The 24,933-nt window shown below is 35.6% G+C and overlaps 5 protein-coding genes across 5 annotated transcripts; 3 read left to right on the top strand and 2 right to left on the bottom strand.

Moving 5' to 3' along the window:
- Window positions 1-3,887: 3,887 nt before the first annotated feature.
- Window positions 3,888-6,957, top strand: LOC147296646 (zinc finger protein MAGPIE-like). The gene is made up of 3 exons (XM_086251069.1): window positions 3,888-4,338; window positions 4,441-4,837; window positions 5,461-6,957. Exons 1-3 carry the CDS (start codon window positions 4,206-4,208, stop codon window positions 6,446-6,448), a joined length of 1,518 nt encoding a protein of 505 aa, XP_086107195.1. The 5' UTR covers window positions 3,888-4,205; the 3' UTR covers window positions 6,449-6,957.
- A 1,620-nt stretch (window positions 6,958-8,577) lies between these two features.
- On the top strand, window positions 8,578-11,882 carry LOC147296645 (S-adenosyl-L-methionine-dependent methyltransferases superfamily protein). The gene is made up of 2 exons (XM_086238913.1): window positions 8,578-9,301; window positions 11,569-11,882. The coding sequence occupies exon 1, from the start codon at window positions 8,613-8,615 to the stop codon at window positions 9,282-9,284; it is 672 nt and encodes a 223-aa protein (XP_086095039.1). The 5' UTR covers window positions 8,578-8,612; the 3' UTR covers window positions 9,285-9,301; window positions 11,569-11,882.
- LOC147296644 (NAC domain-containing protein 73-like) lies at window positions 9,295-12,987 on the bottom strand. Its single transcript, XM_086238901.1, has 3 exons — window positions 12,791-12,987; window positions 12,321-12,516; window positions 9,295-11,697 (listed from the first exon to the last, which is right to left on the bottom strand). The coding sequence occupies exons 1-3, from the start codon at window positions 12,896-12,898 to the stop codon at window positions 11,159-11,161; spliced, it is 843 nt and encodes a 280-aa protein (XP_086095027.1). The 5' UTR covers window positions 12,899-12,987; the 3' UTR covers window positions 9,295-11,158.
- A 445-nt stretch (window positions 12,988-13,432) lies between these two features.
- Window positions 13,433-18,454, top strand: LOC147296643 (palmitoyl-acyl carrier protein thioesterase, chloroplastic-like). Its single transcript, XM_086229501.1, has 6 exons — window positions 13,433-14,654; window positions 14,770-14,903; window positions 15,809-15,922; window positions 16,047-16,221; window positions 16,327-16,395; window positions 18,200-18,454. Exons 1-6 carry the CDS (start codon window positions 14,493-14,495, stop codon window positions 18,452-18,454), a joined length of 909 nt encoding a protein of 302 aa, XP_086085627.1. The 5' UTR covers window positions 13,433-14,492.
- A 1,285-nt stretch (window positions 18,455-19,739) lies between these two features.
- LOC147296642 (receptor-like protein kinase 5) lies at window positions 19,740-23,151 on the bottom strand. Its single transcript, XM_086242555.1, has 2 exons — window positions 20,539-23,151; window positions 19,740-20,362 (listed from the first exon to the last, which is right to left on the bottom strand). The coding sequence occupies exons 1-2, from the start codon at window positions 23,117-23,119 to the stop codon at window positions 19,965-19,967; spliced, it is 2,979 nt and encodes a 992-aa protein (XP_086098681.1). The 5' UTR covers window positions 23,120-23,151; the 3' UTR covers window positions 19,740-19,964.
- Window positions 23,152-24,933: the final 1,782 nt, after the last annotated feature.

Raw genomic sequence — 24,933 nt, 5'->3', positions numbered from 1 at the left:
CTATATGTCATTTATTAACCTACAATTAAATAGCAAGCACAAGAATTTTCTATTGGGAAAGCGTCAACAATATTTCTTTTACAATATAAATTGTCACTTATTTGAAGAGGCATGACACGTACTCAATCTTTCCTCGAAAAAAAAAATTGTTGCTACACAACCCCTAGGGTTTGAATATTAATTACAATTAAGTTGCAATTATACGTGTACATATATGCTACATGACACAAATTTCATACCCTTTGTTTTTCTATAAAACATTCCATATATATATATATGTGGAATAAATTAATTGATTAGGTGTACTGTAATCTCACATGAATAATTAAGGAAGTTTGGTTTGAAGTTGGGGACATGGTCATGTCTTGAAATTAGAAAATACTTGTTCAAGGCTAGGTGGTTTGAATTGCTCAAACACAGTAATACTAGTTAAGCAGTCTTCATTTCAAAGTAAAAGACAAGCCAAGAAAACAAACATACCCTTGGTGACAACATTTTGCTTTTTCCCAAACCCTTCTATTTAAATACCTAGCTATATGCATGGTTCCTAACTCGATCATACAATGCAACACAAGTCTCTATTATTGTAACTCTTACCAAGAGAGAATAAATGTCTGATCTATTTGTTTCTTTTCTCTATAAGACTACAAGTTGGTTCATTAATTAAAATTTAGTTCATTATATATAATTAAGCAGACAAGAGAGAGAAATGCATATATGTGTATATAAATATAATCATAACAATAATGCTAGGTCTATCAAATATATTTATGTATTAAATAATCTGTCTGTATACATATATTTTACATTAAGAATTAAAGTTTTCAGTAACAACATGTTAGTATCTGACTGATTAAAAATAAATGAAATTTAAAATAGATCTAGGTTTGAAATAAATGAAATACAACTACGTAAGTTTGCTAACAAAATTTGATAAGTATAGCACTATTTGTATATATATGTATATAAGAAGTAATACTGTGGACTGTACTTAATTATTTGCATATAATATAAATAGGAATCTGTTAGAGCTAGAGGGGGGACCTAGCTTGAAAGTTGAATTGTTTGGGGGAGGAGAAGTAGTAGGAGTGAGTGTTGGGGAAGGAGAGAATATTCTAGGGCCAAAAGAGTTCAACAGCAAAAATCCAAAGATCAAATACTAAACAAAGTTAGAAAGCAAAAACATGATTAGATTATGATTAAGGGTGAGCAGGAAAAGTCAGCCCACAAGGAGACGACTGCTCACACTTCCAAAAATTCACTGCCTTTGTCAGCTCGCTGTCTAGCTTCGATCTCATCCCCTCCAGTATTAGTACTATTTATATGTGTAGCTAATAGCTTTCAGCACTATTTAATCCCAGTACTATAATTAATTCACTACTCCTAATTTCAAGTACTGATCGTTGCAAGTTTCCCAGATTATCTTATGCCCAAAACATGTGGCATCTCTCTGCACAGTTGTGCTTGTTGCCAAGAAAACCCTCGTGAGTGAATGTTTATAATATATGACCTAGCTAGTTTCATAAAGTACTGATGAGAAAGAGTAATACTACTATACTAGCTAGCAAGTTTAATTATATATAATATGCTCATATTAAATAATTTAAATGTATAGCCTAGCTAGTTACAATTGTATTCTAGCCATTAAGGGATAGATAGTAATTATAAGATCTTTAAATCTTACTGGCCGAAAAACCCGAAAGGGAAAGAACAAAAAAAAAAAAAATGAGAGCAGATAGACTCCATTTACTTATAAAATTCAATATCTTATAACTATTTAATTTTTTCCCCCCATTGAAGAATTTCATCGTGAAAGATTTTTTAAAATGAAATTTTTGGTAGTCGAAGACCATTTTCTTTCTAAATAAAATGAGTAAAATTAATTGTACTACATTCAAGGATATATTAAATTCTATATCTAATAGAGATGTGTATAAGTGGACTCGATCCATCTTTATTTTTATTTTTTAGTTTGATCTCTACCTTTGTTAGAAATGTAGTCTATGAATGGTCCATAAATGTGACGGAGTCCAGATCTTGTGTTGATATTTTTAGTGTGTTGTTTTTGTACTTAATTATGTCTAAATATACGCTGTAGACTTTCATAATATGTCAGTGACCATTAATTTGTTTTAGTGGATGACATTCAATCTCTCATTTATTGAGAGAGGTGATCATAAGTCATGTACGATAGTTGATTAATAAAAAAAATTATATTTCTAATATAAATGTTAAATACTAAACTCTAAGCTCAAAGTGCTTTTTTTTTTTTGCCATCTAAGCTAAAAGTGTTTAAGTACTCTTAAAACCCTTAATTCTTAAACTCCAAAAGGACTTAGTTTTGGACACGAGTACATGCAAAATCAGCAGTGAAAGATCAGTAGAAAATCCTATTTCAAATGTCACCTCTTTAACATTACTCAATGAAAATATATGAAATTCGTTCATGAAGTCTATCAAAAAATATCAGAAAAAGCTTAAAAGTGGCCGGACTATCTACCATTCAAAAATATAGCCAATTAATAACCAAACGTTCCAACATTTCTATATGATCATGTGGAAATTTCATGTTACATCATTCTGAGTATTTACATAATGATGAAGAGATGATAGAAGGCCCACTTGGTGATGATGGTGATGCCCTGGTCGTACTGTCATGGGGACGATTATTCCCTTTTATGTGTTCAATTTCGTCGTTTGCTGTGGATTCATCTTCCTTGGACAGTTGGGCACGTGCATGCATGGATGCACGTGCATGAGATATCGATTTGCAAGATTTCCATGTATAATCATGTAATCATATATAGATCGATATGTATCCCCTTGATTTAGAATAGCACAAAAAATTGATCATAATTAACTCGATCAGAAAATGAATCTCGACCGTCTGATTAATTAGTTTCAAGAGATAGCTATTACTTACAAGCCCAAATCTAATCTAGTTATCTTCTTGGGGAAGTGCATGCCTTAAAGTTTCACTTTGACTAGGAGGTAGCAAACTGAAAAAGATTTTGCTTTTGTGGAAAATAAGGATTAAAGAAGGTAGGTGTCTCTGATTGGATATAGACATCTCTAGCTAGCTAGCAAGTCACCCTCATTCGAATTCAGACAATTTAGGCCATTTTGGGGAAATCCATTCAAAAGTTTTTCTTAGAAATGCTTATAATTCATCTATCTTGTATATCATACCAAACCTAGCTAACTCTTTAAATTTCCAAAAAAGTGTGGAGGTATGCTTTATGTCACTATTTAAGGAGGCCTTCGTCAAAACCGCGCAATATACAACATAATTATTCCCTAATGAGACTCTCAGCAATCGCTTATATAATTTAGGAAATTGTAATACCTCTACGAATTAAGAAAGGTATTGAGCATATGAAATGATGAAAAGCATATATAGTGAATTGCGATAAGCAAAGGTAATCAAGAGAACTAAACCAATGCTTTCACTATATACTTGGAATATACTGTTCACGAAAAAATATTAATATAATTTTGAGCTTCCATGGTCAATTATATCCTACCATCGATGGTAAAACCAAAAAACACCATCCTCTACTACTTGCTTTTGAACACATATCGAATCTATGTATATATATAACCTAGCTAGGCAATATTCCATAAAATATTTGAGTAGTGGGGACCTTCTAAACAAATTATAAATAAAAAAATAAATACAAAGTGGATTATATTAATATTGGAAAACTAAAGGCAAACAAATTATGGGATAATCATTCCAAATGGTAAAGGCATGTAGACAAGCTTTCTCTCCGGGCCTCATCATATGTGTCATCATGCACCTTTGTTCTCTCTTAAACTCTCTCTCTCTCTCTCTCTCTCTCTCTCTCTCTCTCTCTCTCTCTCCCTACCTCCCTCCCCTCCCAACTTTAACTTTTCACCGCCTCCCAACAAATATTAGTATTCCATTCCCTCCTAAAAAGTAGATAATTAAAATGACTGCAACATAAGAGAGAGAGAGAGAGAGATCAAATCTTGCACAGATATTAATATATATATATATATAGCTTTTGTTGTTAGGGTTGAAACAACATATATTATAACCATTACTCTTGGGTTTTCTCTCTTAATCACAAGTCTAATACTACTAGTCCCTTTGGTGAGAGCTTGTCTTCTTCTTTTCTGGGTGTCTTATAGATTGAGAGTCAAACTGAGAAGAGAAGAGAAAGAAAGCAATTAAAGTTTGGATGTTAGAAAACATGGCTGAAGAAGCAATTATTAATCCAAATGGGTTTCATGCCCAAAACCCAGTTATAATTGCAGGATCCAATCCCCCTCCACCTCCTCTGAAAAAGAAGAGAAACCTCCCCGGAAACCCAGGCAAGCAAGCAACATATTCTCTGATTAATTTCTTAATTTGCCGAATATTTTCCAATTTTAATTACCAAAAATATTTGTTATTATATATGAACGTACGTGCAGATCCTGAAGCTGAAGTCGTAGCCTTGTCTCCAAAGACTCTGATGGCCACCAACAGATTCTTATGTGAAATATGCGGCAAGGGGTTCCAGAGAGACCAAAACCTACAGCTCCACCGCCGTGGGCACAACCTCCCGTGGAAGCTGAAGCAAAGAACGAGCAAAGAGCCGAGGAAGCGCGTGTACGTGTGCCCTGAGAAGAGCTGCGTCCACCACCACCCGTCGCGGGCTCTCGGGGATCTGACCGGCATAAAGAAGCACTTCTGCCGGAAACATGGGGAGAAGAAGTGGAAGTGTGACAAGTGTTCCAAGCGATATGCTGTGCAGTCGGACTGGAAGGCTCATTCAAAGACCTGTGGCACTAAGGAGTACAAATGTGACTGTGGGACTCTATTTTCACGGTAATTAATTAATTCATTATTTACTTATTTAATTTCTAACTACTTCTTTTGGTAGATTTTATATATATATACTCTGTGTGATATTATGAAGAAGCTATAGAAATTATACATGGATGGAAATAAAAGTGATCGATCAGTTTTGTGGGTTGTAATATCTTTGTCTGTGTTGACAAGCTAGCATATCATTTTGTCTTCATGAACAGTGAGGAATCGATCAATCAAACACCTCCCAAACAAGTAAAACAAGAAAGCAAATAAAGCATGATATGATAGTGATTTTTGTGGCCGGCTCTGATGGATATCTACTTTTCTGGCCGGACATCTATCTCATGATCAAAGTCATGGGATTCATCTTAATTAGCGATCGATGGGTTATGATAATTAAATAGATTGTTAAAAAACACGCACTTAATTATATTGTTCATCCCCATCGTTGAATTTGTTGTCTTAATCTTGCTAAATGTAGTTAACCATAACATATATTGTTGGGTTTCAATCAATGCCATGTTTTTTCTTTTTGAATTATTTTCTTAATATTCCAATAACTGACCTTATTTAATTTGTCAAATTGGGTTTTTTTTTTTTTTTCCTAATATATGTAAATTAAATTTTGTTTGACACAGGCGTGATAGCTTCATCACTCACCGGGCCTTTTGCGATGCCTTGGCTGAAGAAACAGCTAGAGTAAACGCAGTGTCACACATGAACAATGCAATGGCTGGTAATATGAATTATCATTACATGGGAAATTCCTCACCATCACTACTAGGACCTAGCAATATGGCACAACATTTTCCTTCAATTTTCAAGCCAATCTCAAACAATGATGAAACAATGAGTCAAACCACGCGCGGCCTATCCCTATGGATGGGTCAAGGATCCCAAGGCCATGAAGCTATGAACAATAAAAACAATAATTTGCAAGAGATTCATCATCATAATCAACTCGGGTCTGTGAGTTCAGCTGGGACAATATTTGGTGACTCTATTGTCTCATGCTCTGAGGCTCCGCCGCCCTCCGATTATCAACTAAATTGGGTTCTTGGAAATAAGAATATTTCTTCAACCAATGCTCATCATCAAGAGCTAACAAGCAGTTTGAGCAATAATAATGTTAAGGATGGTGGAAGCACTCATCATCAACAGCATCATCAGCTGGTTATTGTTCCTTCCTTGTACAGCAGCCAACAACACCATCACTCTCATCAAACACCTTCGGCAAACATGTCCGCCACGGCTTTGTTGCAAAAAGCTGCCCAAATTGGAGCAACTTCAAGTGTCGACTCATCATTGCTAGGAAGTTTTGGGTTGAAGTACTGCAACAACAATAATATGGGTACGACTCATCAAGTTCAAGATGGGAGCAAAGTTTGTGGACTCTATGGTACTAGTTCAAGTAGTGCAATGTCAAATAGTACTACTACTCAGCACCATGGATCTAATATGGACCAGCCTGCAGGGGACCATCATCTACAGCAAATGCATCAGGCCAAACGCCGCCACATTATGCAGAGTGATCAAGATAGTGCAGGAGGGCAAACTAGGGATTTCTTAGGTGTTGGTGTGCAGACCATTTGCCACTCATCACCAATCAATGGGTATTGGGTTTGATGGTCATGTGGGAACTCTAGCTATGAGATGCACATTTTTTTTTTTTTCTCAATGGAAGGGCAAAGTTGTAATAAGAGAAGTGGGCATGAAGTTTTAGAGAGAGAGAGAGAGAGAGAGAGAGAGAGAGAGAGAGAGAGAGAGAGAGAGAGAGAGAGAGATTTAAGTATTTGGAAAGGTTGCAGGGGGATGAAAAGGTAGGCATTGAGTGCTTAATGGGGGCTAAAAGTTTGTGCGTAGAAAAACTATTGATGAAGGAGCAGAAGAACGGAGATCCATGCATATTCTCTTGAACCCTGAAAGCTGATCCCTTTTAAAAAATGGTGGCTAGCGTTTATTTTAGATAAAAGAGGGGTGGTGGTGTAGTGGGAGCAAGGCAATATAACCCCTTTTGGACTCCATTATTACACTATTGTGTTTCATCTCTGTTCTGGTTTGTTGTCTTTTCAAACTGGGCTAAAAAGAGTATCTCAGTTCCAATGGAAAAAAAAAAAAAAAAAAACTTGATTATAGTACTAGTAGCTAGGCAAAGCCTATTGTCTAATACACTAGCTAATGCTTGCTTTTTATATCACCCAACCATGCATACTAGCTTGCATTAATATGTAAGGAGATTAGCTTATACAGGAAAAAATAAATAGAGAGAAAACACAAGTGCTTCATTTGTGGTGGTTAGGTACGTTACAGTAAATATGGGGATTAACAATATTGCAGAAGGTCATATAAAGTATAGCAACCCTTCATTTTTAATTAATTGAAGGATTCCCCAAATCAAACCTAGCTAGCTGCATCAAATTATTGATATATGAGAGTAAGAGCTAAGAGCACCTCCAGGAGAAGAAAACAAATTAAAGGCTCAGCCTATTAATTGGAGGATGGCCTTCAACGTAACGCAGCTTCTACATTCAAGCTCAAACACATAAAATCATATGACAAATCTCTATTATGTTTCTTTAGTTGTTCTCTACCGAGACTCGCTAAATTTGTTTGTCAAACTTTGTTCACCAAATAATGTAGCAATGTTTCACTTATTAACCTCTAAATTCATTTTGAACTTTATTTATTATTAATAAGTCGATATTTACATATATTCTATTTACACATTATTTAATTGGTGATCAAATTTAATGACTTGAGCATTATTGCTCTTTACTTTGCCCAAAACTTAATTCCTTATGATCGAAGTTTCTTCAGCACTCGAATCAATTGAGTTGACGCTCTTTATTAGGGCACAAAACTACAAATTAACTTGGGTTGATCACATCAACCTCTTGATTTTTCTGTCATAATCAATTAAGTAGCTAGATAGCCTGCTTAGCATTGAGTGCACACAGTAATTTAACATGGCTCAAAAGAAAAAGATCGAAAAAGGGAAATAGGGAAAAGAAAAAGAAGCCAGATTCTATCCCTAATTTCTTGTTTTATGTAACTTTTTCTCTTACATGATTGAAGGAGTGCGGTGCATCCGTGCATGGTGGGTTATGGCAATTTAAGAATCAGTGCTGCACACACCACATGTTTGTGTCAAATTTGAGTAGACATGCATATCATTCAGAACTTGAAGCTCCAAATGTGAGCTTTTGCAAGATATATGGTCCAAGAAAAATAGGAAGAAAGTCAAGGCAAGCAACACAACGTGTTAATTATTGTGTATGTGTTTGCCTTTTGGGCAATAGCCAAGAGGCCCATGGGGACATCAAAAAATTAAACGTACTCAAAGAGATAGGGGTTTTATTTCCTGGATTATTAGATGCAAGAGAATGTGCAGACTAAAAGACTCTTACGTACGTAACTAATCTCATTTTGATTTTGTGTTAGGATAGTTTCTTTTTTTACGTAACTAATCTCATTCCTGGATAAGATAGTTTTTTTTTTTTTTAATTGAATGATAGCCAAACCATAATTCAAGAAAACAAATAGGGTATTACATAGTATCATTAAAAAGTAAAATTAGTAAACGCATATGCAACTTGATTACAATTTCAAGAAATATAACTTGGCCGGGTACATGTAGAAGATAAGCCCATCCCAAATAGCCTTCTACTTCAGCCCACAGCTATCAACTGGGCCCAAATTGGAGTCCATTAGCCCAAGCGCCCAACCAGTCGACACTAGAAGTAGAAGATCTGTATTTCAAGAGCTCACAGACAAGTAGACAACAGTAGCCATGAAGTTCACTGACTCACCAGTGATAGAGCTCCCAGTCCGGGACTCCCTCCTCTCCTTCCAACAAGACAACGGCTCCCTCCACGTCGGCACCACCGTCTGGCCCTGCTCCCTCGTCCTCGTCAAATTCGCCGACCGCTGGGCCCCACCCAACAATCCCCAAAACCCCTACTCCACTCTCCTCGACTTCCGCGGCAAGCGCGCCGTCGAGCTCGGCGCCGGCTGCGGCGTCGCCGCCATGGGCCTCCACCTCCTCGGCCTCACCGATCCCGTCCTCACCGACATCCCCGCAGTCATGCCCGCACTCAAGCGCAACCTCAAGCGCAACAAGCCCGTCCTCGGCAAAACCCTCAAGCACGCCGTCCTGCACTGGAACAAGGCCGACCAGATTAACGCCCTCAATCCTCCGTACGATGTCGTTTTGGCCACCGACGTCGTTTACATAGAGGAGACCGTGGGCCCGCTGGTGAAGACTATGGAGGCCATGGTTAAGGACGACGGCGTCGTTTTGCTTGGGTACCAGCTCAGGTCTCCCGAGGCGCACAAGCTCTTCTGGGAAATGTGTGAAGCGGTTTTCGTGATCGACAAGGTTCCGCACCAGGACTTGCACCCGGATTACGCGTATGAAGAGACCGACGTCTTTATCTTGCGCAAGAAGAAAAAGGAGGATTGACTCACTGCTCACTCCAGGTTTTTGGGATTTTCTTCCTTTTTGTGTTGAAATTTTTGCTGGCTTTTGTTTGATTTTGTGATGATTCTTGTGCTGCTTTGATCCTCTCATGGAACTTGAATTGGGTCTTTTGGGTACTACATGCTCTGTTTTGTTTATGCACTGGACTGAAATTTGAATACACTTGTTGTAAATATGCTTACTAATTGATAGTAACAAGCAGTTATATTTAAATTGTTTGACACATGCCCGACATTGATACTCATATTTTGGGGAGTAAATGAGCAAACATCATGTGAGTTGAGCACATTTTAGAAGGGTGATAATACAAAAAGTGAATAAATTAGGAAAACGAGGTTACTGAATTAGATTATTAACATCATACACAACTAGGAAAACACTCATTTTTTCGTGGAATCGGGCAGTGATGGAGCCAGGATTCTAAATTGGGTAAAGGATAGAAGGAGAGAAGCGTGAGCCAAGGACTTCCTAGCTCCCAACTTCTGCGCAACTAGCCGATAAGGCTTACACTCAATTTTTTTTTTGTCAGTGAAAAATTTCTCCTGAAATTTTAGCAGTCTAATTTGTTTTCTTTGACGTTTTCCAAATTTACAGAACTTGTTAAAACACTTCTGTTTGTTTGATAAAGTACAAAAATCAAAGCACAAAATCAATAGAAATTCAACTGGACTTTTTAGGCATGAGAATTAGATGCCAATGCTAGAACAAATGATACCTGACCATCTGTTTTTATTTTGTAAAGGAGTGCTCGAGTGGTTTTAAATGAGAGAATTGTATGTGGTCTTCCTACTTATAAATACGCGCTCAACTGCACTTCCATTTCTTAGTAACAATCAAGAGGTTCCGATTTAAAGTTTCCATGGTTTAACTTATACTTTTTTTTCCGTTTTGTTATGACTAAGTAGTGGACTGAACTGTTCTTGTTTTTCTTTTCCTGAAAGTTCTTGTACATGCATCTTCTCTGATAAAATTTATATTCCTGAAGTCATATAGATAGATTATAGATAGGAATTTGGTGCTGGACAGAAAAAATCTATGCATGAAATTCTAAAATATTACTTCTTTAGATGATACTATAGTAAATTAGTTTATCAATAACTTAGTTTATATTTTTCATGCAAAATAATAATTTAATTCTAAACGGTTTAAAATGTGGACCTGGTAAATCAATTTGGGTTGGATATTTATGTATGTATGTGCCAAATATAGAGCAGAATTTGTTAAATCCAAAGCATTTTTGTCTTGTTCCCTTAAAAGTTAAAACATCAATTTGCTTTGGATTTAACAACTCTTCCCGTCTCAATTCACAAAGATTGTGCAGCTCTCTAGCGATTGTAGACAATGAATTGGAAGATTCAGTCTAATAATCAAAACAAGAATGGAATAGTTTACTTCTGATACATTTTGATGTAGACCTGGTAAATTTGAAAACTATATTTGAGAAACTCAATGAATATACTATTAGACCAGTTAAGGTAGGAGTAGTTTTTTTTTTTTCAGCTTTAGAGTACTATACGCTGTCCCAGATAAAAGGGTCATGACCCAGGTGATATATATTTACATCTTCCTGTCACTTACAGAGCATGCACAATAATTTCCCTTCAGGAGTCATCTTTATCTACTTATAGGAAAGAAAATTAAAAAAGCAGAAACAGCTAAATTAACTTTTCCTTATTCTTTTACCCTTTCCCCTCCTAAATCAGCATATGAAATTACTTCATCTTTCCACAATTATTGGAGCCAACAGTAGGCCAGACATGGCAGAGCCATATCCATTTGCTTTCTTATTGGATGAATATATATAATTTGTTCCCCTTCATAATTAACACCTCCAATTACTGCATCCCTCATTATTTTCAAGAAACAAAAGAACCACCATGAGCAGTACTACTAAAATGAGGAATTATTTTAGCAGTAGTGTTTGATCTATCTTGGCCATTTTGATCAAAGCACATAAAGGCAGGATTACAATACCCAACAAGTGCCTCATCATGCCCACCACTTTTTCCTCCCTTCATCAAATTTTCAGGACTAATAAGCAAGTCCTTCATATTAGTACCACATTGTCTAGGTTGTGTTTGGTAGAAAACTTTGGAAACCACAACTTCTCCATCTTTCTCTTCTTCATTGTTGCCAAGGTGGTACTGGTGCATTACCCAATTTGTTTTCTCAGGCTTTCTTTGCTTCCCATAGTTGGTGTAGAGCACAAGTATCTTTTTGTACCCTTTCACCTTGCCACTAACAATTACTGGTCTTGTCTTGCCAGTCTTGTGCCACCGGGTCTCGGCACCCTCACTGTGATCAGTGTGCACTTTTCTCCTTTTCCTGGATCCTGTTGTGTAAGCCTTGGAAGGTCTATGAAAGAAGTGGCGGACCAGCCCATCTTTGCTAACTCCTGCATAATAACAAGGTGACAATATCACATGATTCGTTTATATAATTAAAAAAAATGTGTTCTTATAAAACAATCTGATAAGTGACAATGTAACTTAATATTGTCATACTTAATTTGAATCTGAATTATTGTTAAATAGACTCTTAAATAAATGCGTGGTTTAGATTTATAGTTTGACAAGAGAACATTATCCTCATTCACATTCGATTGTAATTTATGTTATACTTTAATTTGTACAAAATGCTGATATTTTGATGCTAAAGCCACCAATTCATGTTGATATTTTGATATTACAAGTAGTGTTATAAAACATGCCAATGTTGAAGAATATTGTAGCGGAATTTGAAAATAAATAAAAGTAACAATGAACGTAAGTTTTTTAATATATATATATATAATAAAAAACTTATATTCCATATGTTGATCTTCTAACATTCTACATTTATCAAATTTGTTTACCAAATAGGCCATGTTGATCTCCTAACACGTACACTACATTCATCAAATTTATATTTACCAAGTTTTATTTGTGACAATATTTTCAAACTTTAATTCATTTATCTGTAGTTGACAATCCATAGAAGAGTAAATTACATATATTTTAGTCCCTTTTTGATGATCACCTGGCAACCTGTGCGGATGAGTGTAGCAAATTCCATTCTCCCCGTCAATTGTAGGGATGAACTCATCTATGAGAGGATGATGAAACTTGTTGCTGGCATCAGAGCACACCTTCCCCTCCAAATGTTCAAGCAGCTCTTGATCAGTTGGATCAAACTTCACTCCCGGAGGCAGCCCCGGCAAATTTTGAATTCCGCCCTATATAATTAATTTTTCTCATTAATTTACATAATTTTCTTCTTAATAATCTTAAAATTTTTGGATCACATTCCTAATCACAAAATGAGTCTCACTTCAATAAGTGATGTGGTACAGAAATGTAGTCAAGATCGATAGCTAGCATATATTACTCTTAAAACAAAGAAAGCGAAGAACATAGATATATATATATATCACAATAAACCAATAAACCATTTAAGAAATTCAAGGAATTGAAGTGAGAAAGGGAATCCTAAATCCCTAATTACTTTACCTGCTCTTGGTATTTGATCTGATAACCACATGAAGGACATGTTCTAGTTTGTCTATCTTTGTATCCATTGGCAATGACCAATGTTTGGTCCTCATTGCATTGAGACATGTCCTTGCTTTCTTTCCACTTATATGCCCATCATTCCGAGTGGATATAGGCTCTTTAATTTATTGTTTCCTCAACAGCTATATCTCCAACATGGGAATTAATCTAAGAAGAAGAAGAAGAAGAAGAAGCTAGAAGGGGGGGGGGGGGGGGGGGGGGGGTGTTAAAGAAAGGAAGAAATTAAAGCAGACTTGTACCTTTCTGAAGCTTGAGGGGTTATTGGGGAGCAATCAAATTACTATTGATCACTTTTTCTCCTCTGCATGCATGAATATTCCTTGATCCCAGCTCCTTAATTGCTCCCACTAGTGAGATAGATCTAAAGAGAGAAGGAGACCTGAAAAATAATAATGAAAAGAAACGAAAAAATAGTATAAATTAGTACAGTGAATTTGAAGAAAGGAATGAAAGACAATAGGGTTGCTTGGATCTCAAGTTTGGTTGTTCTTGTGTGTGTATATATGTATAATATATGTGAAAACTTGTAGGAGGATAAATGTAGTTCTGGGTCCTTTTTTAATACACTGTAAAGGCATAGCTAAGCTTTGATTTGTTAAAATTGAGATTTAAAAAAATGAGCAAATTACATATTAATACCTTATTTTTCAAGTTAGTACTCAACTTAAAAAAGTTGCAAAAACATACCTCCATTAACTTGAAAAATGAGGTATAATTGAAGTACTAATGTGTAATTTGTTTTAAAAGAAACAATTAAAAATTGGTATGGGTTAAGTGGAGATGGGGCAACGTAAGGAATGAGAGAGAAGAGAGGTGTCAGCTACTATGTCACCCTAGAGTAGTGAGTATGAAGGCTAAAGTATTATAATTGAATATTGATACTCATATTTTGAGGAGAATATGAGCAAACATACATAACCAAGAAACAAGACAACATACATAACCAAGGACAATTTGGGCAAAATATCATAAACTCATGGCTATTTTATTTCATTTTTGTGTTAAAGAAGCAATGCTTTCACTCTTACCCAACAACCCGGTCAAAATTATGGGAGGAGTTCCCAAGTGCAAGACAAACAACCTTCGTTAGGGTAGCATCTGTCTCATTGTACTATATATATATATAGCAGTGAATTCCGGTGCGACCATTTGCATTATGATGTGTTGTGACATTTTAATATTTTCTTAATTAAATAATTTTATTTTTTTTAATAATCTGAGTCATATTGTTGAACTTTTGTAACATCAAATACTTTAGGTGAATAATTTTAGGGAGACTTAGGGCCTGTTTGGTATCCTATTCAAATTTTTTTTTCAAAAATTAAGATTTTTTTATATTTTAAATATGAGTTTTCAAAATCAATTTTTAAAATTTGAAAACTTGTTTGATATGAAATTCGAAAATAGTTTTTTAATTTAAAAAATGATGACAACTAAGAAAGAAGGAAGTGTAAAAATAAAATAAAAACGATGTTTTATCATTTTTAAAAAGAGGCATGTTTTTTAATTTTTTTCTAAAAACTGTTTTTGAAAATAGTCTACCAAACAGAGAGTTTGATGGGAATTACCAAACAGAGAGTTTTTTCAAAACAGTTTACATGTTTCTTCAAAACCTGTAAACGTTTCATCAAAACATACCATGAACTTAGAAGCCAGAGAGTTTGATGGGTTGGTTTATGACATGTTTGGTGGGAAATTGAGGCAGGATGGGCATGTTTTTCGACAGAACTTCTCCATCAGATCATATGACTTAGGCCCAGATGGCAAAGCAACAGTTGGGTCCTTGATGAAACGTTTACAGGTTTTGGATTCTCATCTTAAATTTGTTAAAGTGATAGCAAAAGTAGTACTCCATCGATCTCAAATGAGAGCTTTATGTATGAGTAGTTGTTCATGGCTTTTGTTTGTATGTGTAGGAAACTTCAGTTCATCATTTATGGAGTGCTGGGGTCTCTTCTAGTGGTTTCGGTATAACCCCAGAAATTAATAAAAGGGGCCTTGTATGGGTGCTCCGTAAGTTGCAGATGGTAGTGGAAAACTATCCTTCTTGGTAAACCAATATACTGTAACATTATCACACTTTTATCGATCTGCATATGTATATATAATTATAATTCTCAGGTCCAGACTCCCGAACATTCTCAAATTCCAGATTCAGTGCCTATCGATCGGACGGTGTTTGATCAATGCTGTAGAAATTTCACAGCCAGAAGCAACATTACTTCGATCGACAATCAATTTTATCACTTTTTTTCATTTTGATCTTATTCCCAATTGAGTTACTTATTTTAGAGTGTAGGTTCACTATTTAGAGCTTATATTTAAATTTCTACTCTCGAATTTGGCTGGTAGTTCAAAATTCAAGAATTAAAAATTAAAATATAAGCAATGAACGAGCGTCAATCAATCTAACAGGCATTATATGTATACTTAAAGTTTAAAACTTAAACCTAACAAGACAACATGCATTTAATGATTTATGGCAATGTTCTCTTACTATATATGATATGATGTGTTGTCAGACTGTATCTAAAGATTTTGGACCATAAATTCAAACAAAAATCTAGCTTATTAATAGTCTAAATCCACAATAATATAACATATATGACAAATTGTGTGGCGAAAAAGCACTTTCTCAATAAAAATAGAAATTTTATTGAGATCCATGTATATGAAGAGTCATCTTAACGAAAAATTATTGGGTGTAACCGATACACTGATATGTGGTGTAACCAATCCAATGTGTAAGGATATTATTAAACAGTATATTTATATTAGTAAGGTATAATATTAATAACATTCACTCATATAATGATATTTTGGATTAATTACACCACTTAACGGTGTATCGGTTACACCAAATAATTTCTCCATTTTAACTTGTATATTTGGAGCTTATAGCTTATCTTGTGCAGTTTTTGTAGAATTTGGTTAATCTTATGTTTGTCTTTGAAGGGCTGATGTAATTCAAATAGACACCTGGATTAGTGCATCAGGAGATAATGGATTGTGCGGGGAGTGGATCTTTCGTGATTACAGAACTGGAGAAATTCTAATGCGAGCAACCAGGTTGGAGCCCACGTACACTATGATAGTTGTCAAATTTTAATACCATCTTTAGTCTTGAAGCTCTGATTAGGAACTTTTTTTTTTTAATGGTTGTGGTGGTTTGATATGGGCCCTATATATGCAGTATTTATGTGATGATGAACATGAACACAAGGAAACTTTCCAAAATTATAGCAGAAATCAGAGATGAGTTCAAACCTATTCTCATGGATTCTGATCCTCACATTGACATCAACAACACCAAACTTCGACAACTGGATATGGATGATGCCAGAAATTATGTTCGAACAGGTTTAGTAGTAAGTATCTACCTTATGCTTAGAATATATAGAGGTTGAAATATTAATTATTTGATTTTCTTGAAGCAGTGACTGACTATGCTTACCATCTTTAAATTACTGCAGCCTTGTTGGAGTGATTTGGATGTCAATCAGCATGTGAGATATGTAAAATACATAGACTGGGTTTTTGAGGTAGATCTTTTTGCAAGGCTGCTTGTTCAATTTTACCAACCAAGAAATTTGATGATTTTTGAGTTTTTTTTTTTTTTTAAAATAAAACAACCCGTTTTCATAGACTAATTAGAAAACTCATCATCTTTTTAAGACAAATATGTTTTAAATTTAAAATGACCATAATAGGTCGATATATGAATTGAGATATGGATCGAGATTCGAGAACTTACATTCCTATCTCAACTCACGTCTAACTCAATCTCGACTAAGACACTACATTGACATAGTCCTTTAAAACATGAAAGCAACGCAAGTCTTGGGCTTTTAAAGGCATGAGACAAACGATAAAAATGGAGCCTTCTGTTTTCTTTTGTATAAGATTTCAATATATACTCTATAGTAAATTATACTGAAGGTAATATTTGTTTAAAAAGAAAAAAAATCTCAAAAATGAATATATATATATATAGGAGTATTCTAAAGCTAACCAGTTAGTAAGTTAATACAAAGCTAACCATGCTTTTGGGCCTATCACATAACTAATTTCATAATATGAACCATCAATTATTTAAATCATACTTCAAAGATCATCATTACAAAAAATCAATTAAATCGGAAATCATTTAGTCATCTAATTAAGATCAAATAAATAGACGATCAATATTTTCGATAAAAGCATATAAATAGTTATTATTATAATCAAATGACTAAATGACTTCCGATTTTAGAGATTTTTTACATGGATAATCTTTGTAATAGGGCCTAAAAAATAGACGGTTCAGATTTTGAGTTTACATTATGCAGTAGGCCCAATAGGGTGGTTAGCTTTGTATTAACTTACTAATCAGTTAGTTTTAGAGCATTCTTAATATATATATTATTAATATATACAGACAAAAATAAACTGATAAACACTCGGTCCACGTGTCTCTTTAAACATTGCCAATCGATCGGTTATTGAAGTGCAGGTGCAACTGCATTACAAAATTTTTTCCCTGTTTTCTACTTATTTCTTAATATTGTTTAGGTTGATTGGAGCTTATTTGAGTATGTCTAAGTATGATTAAACAAGTTTTAGGGGATTTATGAGCTTTATTTTTAAAGGATATAAGTGTAACTGCAGTATAAAAAAAAAATGTAAAAACAAATGCAACTGCATTGCAATACCAATCGATCAGCGTATAGCTTTGACTGATCGGTGCTTTTTATGTCCTTAGAATTTAAAAACTTATGTATAGCAGGTTATTAAATTGTAGGTTAAATGTGTATTAGGCCTTTATTAGTCATAAACCTTTCAATTAAGGGTAATTTTGTCATAAAAATGATTGAGCATATGAGTTTAATAGGAATGTTGGGCATTCAATAAACATCATTAATTTCTTTTACATTAAGTAATATATAAGATAGATTTTAGTTAATTGGGGATTATCTAAAGGTATAAATTTTGGGGTCCGAGATAGTTATCTCATTGGATCTTGATATTTGCATGTTTGTTATCTCAAACTTAAAACCTTTCTCAATATTGGGTTTGTTTTCAAATGAAAACATGTAAACAAATTAATTTTAGAGGAAACTTTTTCTCTCTCATGTTCAAAGTGTGCGTTGTAATCAGAATATTTGTTCATAAAAAAAGTGTCAATCATTTGAGTACATTGTTTGTTGTTTCAGTAGTGTTCTTAATCTTGGTATCTCTTTATTTTGCTTTCAGATTATATATATCTCATGTTCATATATATACTTCATGTTCATATATATACATTGGTCCAAAATTACTCTCTTAATTTCTATAGGAAATTAATTCATATATACTGGTCAATATCAGAGTATTCCTGTCTCAATCTTGGAGAGTCACAAGATGTCCTCTATGACTTTGGAGTTTCGAAGAGAGTGTAGGACAGACAGTGTGCTACAGTCTCAGACTGCAGTTGCTAGAGATGGAATATTAGGCCATTCTAGGCAGGATGATGAAGATATAGAGTTTGATCACTTGCTTCATCTTGAAACAGGGCCGAAAATTTTGAGGGGAAAGACCGTGTGGAGGCCAAAGGCTCACTTGCTTCCTATACTTATTGCTTGAATATTAATATATTTTAGGTCCATTAACTTTATGTACCAAATTGTAATGTTTTTTCATTTTAACTATCAAAATATTTATATAATTTCACTTTAGGTACTAAATTTCAGTTTAAGTACCAACTTAAAAAAACATGGTTATATGGAACTGTGACTGTCTAACAGTCATAACTTTGTTATTGATTTGTTGTTTTTTCAATATTTGCAAGGCTTAAACTTTAATGTTTAGTGTTTGGGTTATAGGATTTTATCCCCAAAACCTAAATCAAAAGTATGAAACCCTTAAAAATTTTGATTTTTTATAAATTTTAAACAATCACAACTGTGACTGTTCGACAATTACAACTGTAACTGTTCGACAGTCACAATTGTTTAACAAACTGATTTGTGACCTAATCCAAAATGTCTTACTCTAAGTTAATATCTAAACTAAAAAAATTAGTATCTTACTGTTTTACTGAAAAACTATTGATATTTGGTATTTAATCCTAATTTTCTAATATATTTTTGGATCAATTGCAAATAAATCAATAAAATTTTTCACAATTACATATAAATTAATGTATTTTTTTATAATTTTATTTTAGTCATTGTTGATCAAAATAAAAAAAGATAAATTACAATAGATTAATAAGCATATATTACTATTCATATTTAAATTTGTATTAGATTTGTGTTTGACTGTTACGCATCAAAACGACTTAGGATTAGACATTAGAATTATTTTCTTAATCCTCAACTTTCTACATTAATACCATGAGATAAAAAAATCAATAAAACAACAGTTAGCAAAAATGAAATTAATAGGAGAAATTTGAGTAATATTGGGACAAGTTCGGAAGGCAACAGAAACATATCACTATAACACAAGCTCCAGACTTATTGACCCAAAATCTATCTCTCTTTTTCTAATATGGAGAAGAGATAAACCACGAAACCACAAGCTATTTGCGTATTTGGTGTCTAAACGAGTCGGGTCAATAAGTCATAGCACCTATAACCGACCTAATAATGTAGTCATTTTCCTGAAAAATACACTCCTTGATTCGTTACCAAACTCTCACGCTATATAGACATTGGACATGGGTCCCCAGCTGCCCATTCACTAAATGGGGGACAACCATGGGAGGCAGACAGTTGCATCTAAACACCATAATAAAAAAACCAACAGAGTTGTCACTACTGCTAGTTAGAGAGCCATTTCTGCACTAGTTTCACTGTCTAGTGCAGGAGATGGGAGACAACTGGAGGGAAAGTTCAAATTTCGGTTAATGTCAATTTCACCAACTGTTCATATCTGTTGCTAATCAATGGAAAATCTCATCTTTGACATTTCTCACATTTGCACGTTACAACCACCAAACAAAGCAGGAATTCATTCTATCCAGAAAACTAATAAACCTAGAAGCATCACATGCTATTAGGTAGTAATCTGAACCACTACTACTACTACACCATTTTCTTCCTCTCATATTGAATAGGATACAAAAAGTGTTTAAAAAAAAAAATGACCTTTAGACCATGGTTCCTTGGTCAGAGGCATCTTCATAGAAGTAAGGGGAGAGCTTGCCATCCTTACTCTTACCAGACTTGGACTTGCTATATGTGCCTGCTGCCTCCTGCAGCAATTTTACCACCTTCCGCATCGAAGGCCGGGTGATCGGAAGAGAGCTAGTACATTGAAGGCCTACATTGAGAACCTTGCTTATTTCTTCCTTGTGAAGGGAATCAAGTTTGGGGTCTATCACATGGTCTAGTCCTTTCTGATCCAAGGTTGTGCAAACCCATTTCACCAAACCTTTCTCCCCAAACTCTGGATCAACTGGGAGTCTACCTGTCACCAACTCCAGAATGACCACTCCAAAGCTGTAGATGTCACTCTTTTCATTCACTCCAAGAGTATAACCATATTCTGCATTTAATTAAGACACAAAGTAACCAACTAAATGAGCAATAAGCTTCTGATATTATGTGATCAATCCATACAGCTTAAGTTCATAACTAATGTTGAATATGTTAAAATTTAGAGAAATGAATTAGGAATCAAAAATATGATTTGTAACTTTAAATAGCAAATGAAAAAGATACCTGGTGCTATATATCCACAAGAACCTGCTATTACAGACATGGCATCACCAACAACTTTAGCGAGTCCAAAATCTGCAACTTTTGCTCCAAAATCTCCATCTAACAAAATGTTGTTTGATTTCACATCCCTATGAACAATTGGAGGAACACAATCATGATGCAAATAAGAAATCCCTTCAGCCGCATCCAAAGCTATCTTATACCTTGTTGGCCATTCCAACAAGCCTGCCTTGCTACTATGCAGCAAATCCCCCAAGCTTCCATTTGGCATATACTCATACACCAGAAGCTTGGAATCTCCACCATTGCAGCAACACCATAACCTTACGATATTTTTGTGCCGGATCTTTCCCAATGTTTCAACTTCAGCTTCAAATACATCTTTCTCAGAATCAACACTGCCATCCTCTTTCATAGGTCCTTTCCATAGTTTCTTCACTGCCACTACCTCACCATTACTAAGCACCACCTTGTAGACTTTCCCAGAAGCTCCACTGCCAATCACATTATCTTCTTTAAGGCAATCAACAATTTCAAGTTCACTGAAACCAAGTTTGTGGAACGACCTCCACTTCGATATAGCAACTCCTTTCCTGTTCTTCTTAAAAGTTCGGTACTTCCAATAGAACCAAACAACCCCAACAACAAGAACAACGGCAGCAAGTATGAATATCAATCGGAGAATCCACAAATACCCCAAGTTCTTACTTCCACCTATCCGTGGACAAAGATCAGGGAGGTCACCGCACAACCCAGGATTGCCAACAAAACTATTCCTATAATTCTCATTTTCATAAAGAGGAGGAAGTACACCAGAAAGCCTATTACTCGACAAATTTAACAAATTAAGCTTTAAATTCTGCAATTCCAGAGGAATTTTCCCAGAAAAGTAGTTCCTTGAAAGATCAAGATAATTAAGCACCGATAAACTCCCAATTTCATCTGGGATTTTACCAGATAACCTATTGTTAGCCAAATTGAGCTCATTGAGCTTCTTCAAAGCTTTAATTCCCACCGGAATCTCCCCAGAAAGTTCATTATCACTAAGATCAAGCTTTCCCAATTGGCTCAAGTTAACCAAACTCGGCGGAATTCGACCAGTAAGCCTATTATCCCTACCAGAAAATTCAACAAGGTTTCCCAATGACCCAATTCCCTCTGGTATGGACCCGGAAAACTGGTTTTTCGAAATCAACAAAATTGAGAGATTATAAGCACTATAAATTCTCTCAGAAACAGACCCAGACAGGGAATTCTCAACAAGCTCAACCAAATACACATGAGGTAGACCCCAGAATTGCTCAGGAACAGTCCCAGAAAGCTTGTTGTGCTTGAGCCTAACCCGACTCAAGCTCTGGCATTTTCCAAGACTCTCCGGAATTTTCCCGGAAAACGAATTGTATATCAAAATAAGATCCTCAAGAGCACCATTATCGCACAAATGTTCCGGGATTTCTCCGAAAAACCCATTGTACGAGACGTCGAGCTTCTGCAACCTCGAATTATTGCCCAGATCAGAAGGTAACTTCCCACTGAGCTTGTTGTTGAACAACATGAGCTCGTAAAGTTTCGGGGACTTGGCTATGCTCTCAGGCAATGACCCTTCGAACCTGTTGTCGTACAAGTTGAGCGACTCGAGCTGCAAATCACACAACTCGTCCGGAATCGTCCCAGTCAGCTCGTTCATCGACGCGTCGAGTCTCAGCAACTCGGTCAGGTTCGAGAACCCCAGAGGTAACTCGCCCGAGAGCGAGTTTTTGTAGAGCTCAATTTGGGTTATGCTCTTCAACTCGGTAATTGAACTCGGGATTAACCCGCTGAGTCGGTTCGTGGATAAGTCGAGGTTCGTCAGCTTACTCAGCTTGCCGAGACTCGCCGGAATCAGACCCACGAGGTTACAGCTACTGAGCCAAAGAACCTCGAGGTTCGTCAGGTTACCGAGTTGACTCTGAATCTGACTCGGCTTGAAGGGGTTGTAAGCTAGGTGAAGCTCTTTCAGACTCGAAACGTTGCCGAGCGAAACGGGTATGGGCTCGGTTAGAAGATTGTCGACTAAACGCAGCGTTTCGAGGGTCCGAAACTCGCCGAAACGGTCGGGAATGCCGCCCGAGAAGTTGTTGCCCGATAAGTCCAAGTGCTTGAGTTTCGGGAGCTGGGCGAGTGTTTCGGGGATGGGGCCCACAAGGAGGTTCTGGGCGAGGTTGAGGTAGGAGAGCTGCTGACACGTGGCGATGTCGGAGGAGGGGAGGGAGGAATTGATGGAGTTGTTGAGGAGGGAGAGGAAGGAAAGAGAAGGGAGGCGGCAGAGGAAGTGGGCCGGGAATGGGCCGGCGAGTTGGGCGTGGGAGAGTTCCAGTGAGTTGACCCGGCGAGTGGAAGAGCTGTCGTCATCGCCGTCGCATGTGACGCCGCGCCAGTTGCACGGGGTGTCGTCGCGGTCGGTCCAGGAGGAGAGGGAGTGGGCCGGGTCGGACAGGCCCTGCTTGGCCCGCAGCAGGTAGAGGCCCTCTTGGTTTAGAGAGAGAGTCAGGGGAGGAGGAGAGAGAAAGAAGAGGCACATCCACACAAGTATTATAAGCATTTTCAGTAGAAGTTCAGACTCAGAGAGTCGAAGAAAATGTGTGTGCTCTTCTTGGTTGCAGGTCGAGCAACATATTTGAACATGAATGGAACCAAGATGGTTTTCTCACCTGTGGGTCCTACTCCTCCTGTTCTTAGTTGACGGATGAGGATATTGAATAAGAATAAAAGCAATTTAGATGAATATTAATTTTAAAGATTTTTCATGGGTTCAAGAAATTAGTACATATTTTTATATAGGAATATAGGATAGGATAAGAAATGAGTAAATGGATAGTGAAAAAGATTTCCCACAAAAAAATATTTAATTAATAATGATAAGGAATGTTCATGTTGTGGTATTTGTCTAGTTAGAGAGTTCCTAAACTCGAATCTTCTTTCTACCATTTTTTCTAAATGTTGTTTAATACCCTATACATACAAGAACGGTTTCAAGTTCACCTCCTTTCTTAATATTTTTTTCTCTAATTCTCTCAAATGATGTGAGATTAAACATTTAAACCTTGGTTCTAATGTTCTATAGTACTTTTCTACTAAAATAGTGAAATTGGGTTTCTCTCTCTACCCATAAGCTTTTTCTTTTTGTCACCTGCTCCCTTTAACCCAGTCAGTCTTGAATTTTGGGTACATATTCAATTCCAATGTTAACCCAGTTAGTCTTGAACTCACCGTCAGTAGAAAGGTAAGTTACAAAGATGATTTTACTATGCTATATGTTGATTACTTGAGTACTACTTTGATTATTTTACTGTCCTAATATTCAGATCGGGATAAATTACAATTTTGATGGTTGTGATTTAAGTTATATTATATTTTGATTCTCACAATCTTAATTTTGTCAATCCATCTCTGCAATTAATTGACAGTTATAATAAAAATTAAATTAAAATTTATGTTTACTTAATTGACAAAATGACATCTATAGTGCAGGCAATTGATCAAATTGAAACTATCATATTAAATGAAAAATAACGTCAACTATGAAAACCAGAATTTTTTGTTTTAACCGGGAGAGGAAAATTCGAACTTTAAAATTTTAACATTAAAAATATAAATATTATTAAATTAATAATTATTTTAAAAAAAAATTTAAAGAAGGAAAATCAAACTTGAGTATAGAGTAAATAATTCTACGACCATTTGAACCAAATTACCTAACAATTGCAAACTAACGACTACTTAATAAATTATCCTCAGTAATACGCGAAATATACAGATATTTGATTTGGTGTAGCTAAAAAATACAGATGTGTTTTTGCCTTTTTTGATTCTTCTCAAATATAGAAGCATATGATAGCGACTGGTGTATAGCCACAGTGACAATCACATGATATGGCCATACTTGAAAACTGCACACTCAAAAGTCAAAAGTCTACTTGGCTGGTCAAAGTGATGGAGATGGTCAATGTGAAAGAGATAAAAGACAGCAACAAATGTCTGGATTTTAATTACTTGAAAACAGACTGCAGCTGTGGAGGACCTTCTTTGGACTTCCAAGTCCGGAGTTTTGAACAAATAATGAGACCTTTGAAACTCCACTATGCAGGACTACAACCTTTCCTCTCCTTTTTTCTTTTATTGAAGGATATATGGAGCAAATCTGAATAGTTATGAGTTTAGAGATTCACGATATTATATATACGCAGGCTCTTTCTATTGAGGTATATTTTAACTTATTTATATTGAGGTATATCTTATTATGGCTCACACTAGTCGTTTTGTATTGATCCGAATCGTTCATTTTTTACATTTTCATTGATAGATCATATTTGCAAAAAATTAGAAAAATCAGAAATCATTCGTCTATCTAACTTT

Source organism: Dryas octopetala, chromosome 1 (genome assembly GCF_963921425.1).
Source record: "Dryas octopetala chromosome 1, drDryOcto1.1, whole genome shotgun sequence".
NCBI classification, from domain to species: Eukaryota; Viridiplantae; Streptophyta; class Magnoliopsida; order Rosales; family Rosaceae; genus Dryas; species Dryas octopetala.
The sequence above is the reverse complement of the archived record's forward strand: the minus strand, read 5'-3'. Positions and strand labels throughout refer to the sequence as shown.